The 11,013-nt window shown below is 33.8% G+C and overlaps 1 protein-coding gene across 5 annotated transcripts in view; it reads left to right on the plus strand.

Moving 5' to 3' along the window:
* Positions 1 to 9,518, plus strand: part of LOC106458664 (protein TANC2-like) — a 117,121-nt gene extending 107,603 nt beyond the window's left edge. For all 5 annotated transcript variants that reach the window (XM_013918194.2, XM_022384921.1, XM_022384924.1 and 2 more), the window contains 4 exons: positions 28 to 177; positions 534 to 634; positions 4,982 to 5,167; positions 6,030 to 9,518. In XM_013918194.2, coding sequence (XP_013773648.1) covers positions 28 to 177; positions 534 to 634; positions 4,982 to 5,167; positions 6,030 to 6,162 — 570 coding nt within the window. In that variant the 3' untranslated portion in view covers positions 6,163 to 9,518. The remainder of the gene's footprint in view (positions 1 to 27; positions 178 to 533; positions 635 to 4,981; positions 5,168 to 6,029) is intronic.
* Positions 9,519 to 11,013: the final 1,495 nt, after the last annotated feature.

An 11,013-nucleotide genomic window follows, 5' to 3' on the forward strand; every position in this document is an offset into this window, starting at 1 on the left:
GTTTTGATGTTTGGTATGTGAATACAGAAGGGTCGACTCAAGGAAGCAGCTTATCGCTACCAGTACGGATTGAAGAAGTTTCCAAAAGAAGAACCACTTGGAGAATATCAACTCATTTTTCAACAGCTCAAATTCCAGTTTTTAATCTCCTTGTCACGGTGCAAACGAAAGATGCGTGTAAGTTAAAAAACAAAAAACGTTTGTATCATTTAAGATATGAATGTTGAGGAAGTTGGCAAAAAAACTAGTCAAATGTGTTTAAAAGTGTATAGTTTTCAGTTGTAAGATGATAAGTTATTCATTTATAAGGTTGTCCAATCCAAAGTTATATAATCTGTCTCAAAACTAATTAGCCAATTGAATTCGAACGATCTAATCAGCCTCTGAATTCATCAAGCAGCAAATAAACTTATTTTATTATTTGTCCAAAAGGTAGCGCTAGATTTCTACTTTAACTATATATATATCCTTTCAAAAGGCTTGTTTAATAAATTTTTGACCTATTGACTCATTGATATATGATTTTTATCTAGGATTATGTGGCAGCCATTGAAGCTGCAGATAAAGCAACGGAAACTAAACCTAAAGCGTTTGAAGGCTATTACACGAGAGCACGTGCTAGGCAAGAAGCTGGGTAAGTATTTTGGTAAATACATTTTTGCAATAAAATCCAACGCTGCTAAATGCGTGAAAAGTAACGTTTGGTGTATTTGTATTTTGCAATAACATATTTCGTAAGTGCTGCCAAGTAAACCTGTAAGAAACAAACAAACAAAAACATGTAAATGTTTTGAAAATATTAAACGAATAAAAAACTTTGTCTTTAAATGTATGGGTTGTATTGTGTGTGGTCAAACTCTTTAATAATGGCAATATTTGTTTAAGAGGGAAGTTCGCTCAACTGTTAATTCTTTTTACACAATTATTCGTTTATTTTTCTATAATTTTAAGACAAAAATCGTATATTATTATTATTATGTGTGTGTGTGTGTGTGTGTGAGTGTGGAATCATTGTTTTAGACAAACTTCCATGTTTTTATTATTATTTCCCCAAAAGGGGGGGCCAATGGCCGCCTGGAGGGGTCACCTGTTTTAACCACTCGCACCACTATACATACAGTAGTGTGTTGTCCATCAGTTAGATTTTACGGTCAAATCTCATGTTTCGGTCAGATAAGAATAATTCCAGAGGTGCTGTTGACTGACTAACTGCGTTGCTTCTGATCTCTTAGTTCGAAATTGGGGACGGCTACTCGCAAATAGCCCTTTGTGTTGCTTTGACCGAAACTTCTAAAACAAACAGACAAAATATCAGAATTATAATGTACTTGTATCTTTGGTACTATAGGTCTTGTTATGATTTTTTGAAGACTTTTCAGTTTATGTATATTGGGTTATAATTTTTTTTTAAATATGGGTTTGCGTGCACATGCTGATTCTTAAGTACAAAACAACGTGAGGCCACAATTTCCCCCGCTTTTGTGGATAATTTTTGAAGTTTTTTAAGTTTTCGAGGACTTCCAGATTCGTGGTCACCTGATATCTGGACATACAAAGTACATAGTGTAATATGTTATTGTTTCGTTTCTACCCCACGTCAATCCAAACCTATCAGCTGTATGAAAACTTATATTATTATATAGAATTTCATTGAAATAGCAGTTATTCACTGTGCACTTTTCCTACAATTTTTATTGGGCTAACACTTCAAAAATTATAATTACTTAAGAGCTAAGATACTGCAAAAACATATCTTCCCACAAGGATATTGCAACTTAATAAAATACGCATGGTATATTTAGTGGTAATACAAGAACACATAGCGTTGATATTACTTGTTTAGTTTTCTAAATTATTCAGCAAACAAGCTGTTTAAGATACTAAAAATTAATATGAAGCCCAATCTATCAATCAATATGCCCTGTCTAGGATAACTGGTGTCTGGGAATTCCAACCCTCGTCAGTATCCCTGTACAGGGCAAACAGAATAATAAACCGGGCTTCTTATTTAATTTTAGAAATTCAGTATTTTTATTCACAATAGAGAATTTGATCTAACCTATCATAAGGAATTACATAATTATCATCAAAGTAAAAAAATAAAAATGACTACTTCAAATTATGTTAACATACGCCAGTAGCTATGCGCAGCATGTTCTTAACTTTTTATTACTCTTTAACTAAGTATGTTCTTAACTTTTTATTACTCTTTAACTTAGTATGTTCTTAACTTTTTATTACTCTTTAACTAAGTATGTTCTTAACTTTTTATTACCCTCTTTAACTTAGGCTAGCTTATGTACTCGTTCAACACACGAGTAAGAGGGTTACATGGGGGAAGTCAGATCTGAACGCTAAAGTGTTCAGTCTCTGTGTCACACCCCGGGGGACCTTAAGGGTATATGCCAGGTTTGCTGACAGTCAGTATATCGGTTCGACAGTTATAAGCGAACGCACGCACAGAGATTTGTCAAAGGATAGGTTGATGCGGACGCTTGTGAAGTCTGAAAAATCATGGAATTTAGTTTTTGAATGTCCAGGCCTGGAAAGTACTTAAGTGCAAAGGATAGGTTGATGCGGACGCTTGTAAAGTCTGAAAAATCATGGAATTTAGTTTTTGAATGTCCAGGCCTGGAAAGTACTTAAGTGTTTATGTTTTCGAAATGCTTGGTTACAAATTTTACAAACACTAAACCGAATTGTTGCTTTTTTAACTGAACTTTCTAAAGCTTGTGGGTATGAAAACTTTATATTGAGCTTTATAAATTTGATAATTGTGACCGCGGTCGAGCGTTAATCCTAAAAATTTTGCCGAGGTTGTGGTCTAGAGAAGTGTATGGTTTAGGTAGGTCTTTTTTTTTTATGTTTTGTTAGTCTCGTGAAAGTAAGTAATTGGTTTTGAGGAACGTTTATTTTTATTCGATATTTTTGGCAATATTCTTCTATATTATTTAATAATGGTTGTAGATTTGTTGCTGCTATGGATGAGGTGGGGGATTATAATGAGAACCCATGATTAGGGTCTTTTAAAGGCATATTGCTCACTAGGATCAGAATGAATGTCCTTTAAAAGGCACCAAAACTGCTTTCACAATGCTCACTCTTTTTGTAGTTCACCAATCAAAATCATGCCAGCATTCCACGAAACAACAGATGAATTGATTTTTGGAATGGTCAAACTACAAAAAAAATAACACTTCAGATTGTATTTATAGGCATGACCGGACTTAACATATTGACCCAAATTAGAACTTTAGAAGGACTTAAAAATTTTGTCCATAAGAAATACACTATGAGAGAGTAAAATATCTTGTTTATACGTATTATAATATTAGTTTCCATTATTAACGCATACGTTTAGCTTATTACTTCTTATAGTCTATACCGCTTATGCTGGCGAAGCGTCATCTGTAGATCAGTAATTTGTGTGACATTACATCATAATAAGAGTCATAATACTTTTCATCAAGTCTTTCTGTACTGGTCCTGTTTTCCACTAAGACGAATATAATAGTATTTCATCCTCAGTCATTTTATATTGCATGCTGCTGCTGAAGAGGCCTTTTGCTATAAGTCAACTCGCGTGTATCGTTTGACAGGGAATGGCCATTATTATCGATATCGCATTTCAGTTAATTATTTGTTATTAGATGCTCTATTTAGTAGCAGACATGTAGAATTTCCAGAACCTGAAGTCAACGGTAGTGATTATTTACGTTCTAACACGTGTGCCTGGATTTATTTAAAATGTAGAATCGGCAGTTTTAGTAATCCATTTTACGTGATGTAGTTGTGCAAAATTTAGTGCCCTCTATCCGCTAGTAACTAAAGATCAACCAACATATCTTCTATGGAGATAAGGTAAAAAGTTAGTCAGTTTGGCACTCCATGCTGCCCACCAGGTGGCACAGCGGTATGTCTGCGGACTTACAACGCTAGAATCCGGGTTTCGATACCCGTGGTGGGCAGAGCACAGATAGCCCATTGTGTAGCTTTGTGCTTAATTACACTATACTGTAGACGAAGTAATCACTAGATTTAAGAACGCTAATGAAAAGCACACTATTCACGTTTGTGATAAGATTGAATAAAAAGATCGTGGATACAGCTTGCGTTTCATGACCGGTGGTGGGAAAACGGAAATTATATATATTCTGGAGTGAAGAACCTCTCAGCAACGTGGGGCCCGGCATGGCCAGGTGGTTAGGGCACTCGACTCGCAATCTGCGGGTCGCGGGTTCGAATCCCCATCACACCAAACATGCTCGCCCTTTCAGCCGTGGGGGCGTTATAAGTGACTGTCAATCCCACTATTCGTTGGTAAAAGAGTTGGCGGTGGGTGGTGATGACTAGCTGCCTTCCCTCTAGTCTTACACTGCTAAATTAGGGACGGCTAGCGCAGATAGCCCTCGTGTAGCTTTGCGCGAAATTCAAAAACAAACAAACAGCAACGTGGCCAGTATACATAAAGTAAAAGCTAATGTGTATCCAAAAAACATTCATCATTAATGAGCCCTCTTCTCCGAGATATTGAGTGGATTCTGTGGTTATTTGTATCCTTTTTTGTCTTGTGTGCGAATGTTTTCCTGTTTTATCATTATTATTATTACATATAGATAGACAGGAAAAAAAGGTTATTAGAACCAGATTATAAGAAAATGTGGTTTTAATAAACTTAAGTAGGAAAAGCTGAAATATCAGTGTGCAACTCCGAAAACTCTAGAATTTTACATGGAAAGTTAGGGAGAAAAATTTAGAATGTTATCACCCTGTCTTGCTAAAGAAGTTATCCTGTTGAATTAAAAAGAAACAATCGTCATGGTTATTTCTTTGAATCATTGGTGAAAGTGTATGTTTGATGTGATATTATGTTTTAGAGTAAGTTCCAGCTGGTGACAGTCGCATTTTTAAAATTAATTAATTAATTGTTCTGCAACATGCCGTGTTTGACCAATTTTATATAATCCCTTTTTGTTTTTAGTCATCTAGAAGCTGCCCTTCGTGATCTGAACGAGGCATTGCGCTTAGCCCCACAGAATCAGGATGTCAGAAAAATGCTTATTCGTGTGAAAGAAGAAATGACCAATGCACATCAGGATGCAGGACAGTATACAATGTTGTCAACTTTATCTTCGAAAACAGAAAATCGTAATGGCCGCTTCAGTATGTGAGTAGAGAATCAATACTTTCGAGTGTAGATGTGTCGAGCGTGGCCTAGTGGTTAGCGTGCTAGAACTGTGAATATGAAAGTTTATGGTTCTCACCCTGTTGCTGCAAAAACACGTTCCTTCCCTCTTGTCTATCAGTTCAAAAGTTGGAACGATTGTTTGTGTAGCTTCGTGTGAAAATTCTGAAACATACAAACAAATGGATTGTAGATTTCAAATAAAACTTTCAGGTACTTTCTTGTGCCGGAAAGTTTCATAAGATATATTTTAAATTTCTAGAGGAAGTATATTGGATAATGAAGAAATGTTAAAACTGTTGGAGAATAGGTTTACAAAAGTTTTATGTTACCAGATTAAAATCCTATTAAGTAAGGTGATCCAAAGGTTACAGAACGTTTACAGAAATGTTAAACACGGTAGAAGAATAGGTTTACAAAAGTTTTATGTTACCAGATTAAAATCCTATAAAGTAAGGTGATCCAAAGGTTACAGAACGTTTACAGAAATGTTAAACACGGTAGAAGAATAGGTTTACAAAAGTTTTATGTTACCAGATTAAAATCCTATTAAGTAAAGTGATCCAAAGGTTACAGAACGTTTACAGAAATGTTAAACACGGTAGAAGAATAGGTTTACAAAAGTTTTATGTTACCAGATTAAAATCCTATTGATACAATAGATGATTGAAAAGCATGGGAATTCTTTGAATTATATGCTTTCGAAGAATAATTTATGAAAATTGTTACTGTTTAATTTAATGAGCTGATTGCTCTTTTACAAGCGAATCATTTCCAGCTTTCAGACTTTACGTTTTTCCGCTTATTCAAAAAATGTTAGAACGAGTTCTTTTTATTGTTTTAGGGATTCTGCGAAACTAAGACCTTTGAGTGAATCAGCAGAAACAGTCGTGGCTACAAACATCACCAGCGCTGTCTCACGGATACCCTCCAAACCACTAGAACATACGAGACACGGAATTGAAACGGCTATTTGAACATTCTTTTGTGCTCTTTTAGGCTTAGTTCTTGAGAAGATTAAGCAAGTGATGTCGTTCAAGTTTAAATTAAAGTTTTGAGGTTAAGATGGTTTTAATTTTATAAAAACTTGAGAAAGACAAAGGTTGTTGTTTTGTACCAGGTTTGTACATAAATATTGTTCATTCTGAACTAGGTAAAAATATATGTTATTGGAGTTTGTTGTTACCTAGTCTGGGTTATGTACAGAGTTTGTATGTAACATCTAAGAGGTGATCTGAGGGTCAAAACTATTATTTTTCTTTCAGGCAAGTTTTTAATCACATTTTCATGGCCCAAATTGGCATCTTATTTGACTAGTCATTCCCTCTAAAAGAATAAAATATCTCTGCCGTTCTTTTTAATTCCTCTTATTCTATATTAGTTAAATATATTTTATGCTATAAAGTATATGTACAATCAAACTTTATAACTGTCCAGAAGAGTTTTCTGATCAAAACTTTTAACTAATATGACGTTGTTCGAGGGTACGTTTTAAACTTTTATGATTGGCGTAACCAATCGTGTACTGTTTTTGTTTTTTTTCTGTAGAGTTTTTTTTTTTTTTTACGGTCTCTTCACGCTTCCAAACACTTACCCTGTAAATAAAAAAAATGTTGCATTAGATTTAAAATTAATGTCGGTAAGGGACTATTAATAGTAGAGAACTTATTAAAAGTACAGGTTTTCCACTGTACCTTAGGTCCGAATACACTCCATATCGCATTTCTGCTTTATAGTGATCATTCCCAGTTGGTGTTTGTTATTTACATTTGTTTTTATATTATTTTCCAAGTTATCTGCGTTGTAAGAATGCATTATTGGGTCAATGGTGATAGCAATGTAAAGAAAGAACAATCGGAGAATCGTACGAGAGACTATCAAACACAACGTCCGTTTCTACGGACTCCCTGTTGTCAACAATTATTATGCCTTTTTTTCTTATATTGATATAATGATCAGATGCGCAAGATCTGTCTGATCTTAACTGGTGTAATTCGAACACGATGGGAAGACTGTATCACCCTATTTACTTCCTACACGCTATTGAGACTTTGAATTAAAAGTTCATTTAATTACTAACTATATCCTATTTATCTGACATTGCCAGTTCACAATTATGAGGAATCTCTTATTGAAACGGGGGCATTAGTTTTTAATATACGTTTTTCGTGCGAGTTTTAGGCCTAGAAATTTTTATAGGCCATAGCATGCGTTCTCTCGTTTTGTTTTGGACTGTGTTGTTATTTTATAACGTAGAGGAAGATTGGTGTGATAGTGGTTCATATCGTTGTTTGCATGTTACTAGAGGACATACAGATGATTTGTTTAATAGCTTCAGAACTAAAGCCTTAGTCATCTATCAGATTACGACCACTACTCACTATTTGCCAAACATTTTGTATTTGAATCATTACCCACTAAGGGTAAAATTAAAAAACAATTTTCCGTCGTTATTTACTGGTATAAACAAAATGGGAAATGATGAAAAAATTTGAGAAAAATAAAACGAAAGCTGGAAAATAAATTATTTAAATAAAATTCTAGAGAAGATGATGGTAGAAGACTCTTCATTTTCAAATGATTTCATTGATGTTAAAACTTGTTTAAACTGCAATAGACTGTTTACCAGATTCAACCAACTGTTAATGGGTGACTGGTTTTAAAAAGTATAATGATAAGATAAAACCCTCAAGGATATATTTTAACGGAACGTTTTATTATTATACAGAACCAAAAAAATTTAAAAATATTATGGCTGATCTTCCCCAGGCTCTATATAACTCTGTTGCAAATTACAAGCTTGTATATTCCTGGCTTCATATTCATCATTATTTTTGGATGTCATTAACCATATTTCTCTTTAACCTAACTTCCCTGTTAACAACGTTTGTTGATGGTAAATTTGTGGATATTTTGACGCTTACAAATGTAAAACACGACTTTTATATAGGAAGTATATAGGAAGTATTTAGAATTTTATATATATTTTAACTTGAATATAGAAGACTGTTTTCAAGCTATAAACAGTAAATATTCTAACGTTTAATGAATATTTATTTGGAGACATGCAATATACAGAAACTTCAGCCTCTAAGAAAACAGTTAATTAATTACACTTCACCATTTATTCGCAGTCCTCGATGGAATTGTAGTGTTTATTATTGGTAGAAGTCGGAGATTCAATCATACAGGCGAGTTTGATGAGTGTTTGGTTAACGGTCATTGCCATCTTGTTCCTTTTTAGTAATGTGCGACATCGAAACTAAGTTTAACTTAAAGATGATGATGTTTTTGTTTTTTTCAGTTTGTTTCGAAATTGCATTCTATTTCTCCTAATAATACATAATCCTTGGAATGTTTTTCGTGTTCGATAGTAACAGAAACATAACAGAATGTTTGTAAAAGACAATTCGGATCTTACAGTTAACGAGATGGTTTCGCTGTAACCAGTCTGTCGGCGCATGTCAATTTCACTTCTCTGGTTTCTTTCTACTTTAGAGATGCCTATACGAAACTTGAACTTTCAATAGATTTGGAATATCCACAAACACAATAGAGTCAGCACTAATGGAGATAGTTGCACAGGTGTTAAGATTCCCTTCCCGTTACTGGAAAAAACTCCTCTCTACTTTCTCTGGACCTTTCAATAGTTAGGAATTTCTCAGTATAGTTTATAATGTTTCAACTTTACAATTCTTACCAGTGGAACGTAATGAACAACACGATGTCTTCAGAAAGTTGGAAATAAAGAATGGTCATTAAAAAAAATAGTAGTAGTTACTGAATTTCTGTCCGTGATCGCTAGAAACCCAGATAACATAAAATTACCAACAACTAGAATGTATGATGACGTATGTCACAGAAAATATGATCTTTTAGGGTTTTGTTATAATGTGTGTATATCGCTTAGAAGGAGCTGTTATAGTGTTGGACTTCAGGAATACTTTGTGAACTAACGAGCTGTTTTACGTAATGGTTGATTTTTTTTATTGCAACCTTTTGAAAACTGTGTACTAAAATATAGATAAAAATAATTTTTCTAGGAAAATATTTATTAAGTTTTGAGTTCATATTTCAAAGTTGGAAAATATTTTTAAAATTTGATTTAATAGAATCACTGGCCTTGTACGAGAAAGACCATAAGATATTTTTGTTTAGTTTACGTTAGCTAAGTTATTGAACTGAAAAAAAGCTTAGAAGTGTTAAAATAACGTGTAAGATATTTCTTTTAAGCTCTCAGTGGTTCTATTATCGTTAAATTCTCCAAAAAAAAATGCAACATTTATTTCAAACCTGCATGAGAATGCTGTGAAAAATAAAATTTTGTTTTATACATTGCTTCATGTTTTATTTTATTTTTAGCCAAAGTCTCTTATTGTTTACTAAAAACGAACTATACAGAAAACAGATAAAAAAATTATCATTTTATTAATTGCCCCTTGGTGGATTAGCGGTAAGTTTGAGGGTTTGTAACGCAAAAAAATCTGGTTTTGATACTTGCGGTGAACACAGAACATATAACCCAAAATGTGGTTGAATTAGAAGATAAAACAAAATATAAAAAATTAATGTCCCCTACGGTCTTCCGTATTCTAATATAATGTGTTATTAAGCACAAAGCTACACAATACATATAAAGATTATAAAAAATATTTTCATAATATGGTGGCTAATAGCAATCATGAAGACATTAATATGCAAAATTTTGTAAATTATTATGGCTTTTAATTAAACGTCTCCGAGTAAACTGTAATAAAAATCTACCTAATTTCGAACTATCGTCACATTTCCATTCAATAGTTGTTTATCAATTTATTGTAGTCTCTGATGCAAAAGCCCGTAAGGAACGTCAAATTGTTATTGTCAAAGCTACTCATCCCAGAAAAAGTAACTTTCATCAGAGGTACATTGACGAATCCTAAGTGTTACCCAGGAACGTTTAAATACAAAACTGGGTTTTTAAAAAAAAACCGTCACATAAGGTGGTCAGCATTGTTTCTGTAATTCTCAATCAGCATATCAAGTAAAGCCACCCTCCGGGTTTCAATATCCGTGGTGAGTATAGCACATATAACTCGTTTGTAGCTTTGTGCTTAACTACTAACAAACAAACAAAAACTTATCGAGCATACCCTTAAGTGAATATACCGCAAGCACCAGCTGTTTTGGACGGTGTTCGTTGATCCTCGCGTTATCCAAGTATATACTGACATGCATTTTTACTGCAAGTCATCGATCTCGTATTGTCGAATGAGAAGAAATAAGAATAAAAAGCAATGCTGGTTTGTGAGAAAAGTGGTGGAGGTATGCTGTGCAATATGACTTTTAAAACCTTATATCGTGACCAAACTTTCTGAATATGATTATCAAAGTATCTTTGGTGAAATTGTGCCCCCTCTTCAAAGGCGAATGTAGTTTGTAAAATAGTCGTTTTACATATGGAATATTCTTTGTATTTATTCTGTGTGTGTAAATATGTACATTATTGTTTCTAAAAATTCACGTTTCTTTGGTATTTTAAATAAATATCTCGCAGACTTTGCAAATTGTAATACACACTTAAACGATCCAAAATGATATTTCTAGACTGTAGTAGATGTATCCAAGAGTTGGAAATATTTTTGGATGGTTCGGAGATATTACAGAAAATATTCAAAAATTGGTATATATATATTAGGTTGTCTCAAAAATACTAATGGCCAGGTGGTTAGGGCGCTCGACTCGCAATCTGTGGGTCGCGGGTTCGAATCCCCGTCACTCCAAACATACTCACCCTTCAGCCGAGGAGGTGTTATAATGTGACGGTCAATCCCACTATTCGATGGTAA

This window comes from Limulus polyphemus, unplaced genomic scaffold (genome assembly GCF_000517525.1).
Source record: "Limulus polyphemus unplaced genomic scaffold, Limulus_polyphemus-2.1.2 Scaffold498, whole genome shotgun sequence".
Lineage (NCBI taxonomy): Eukaryota > Metazoa > Arthropoda > Merostomata > Xiphosura > Limulidae > Limulus > Limulus polyphemus.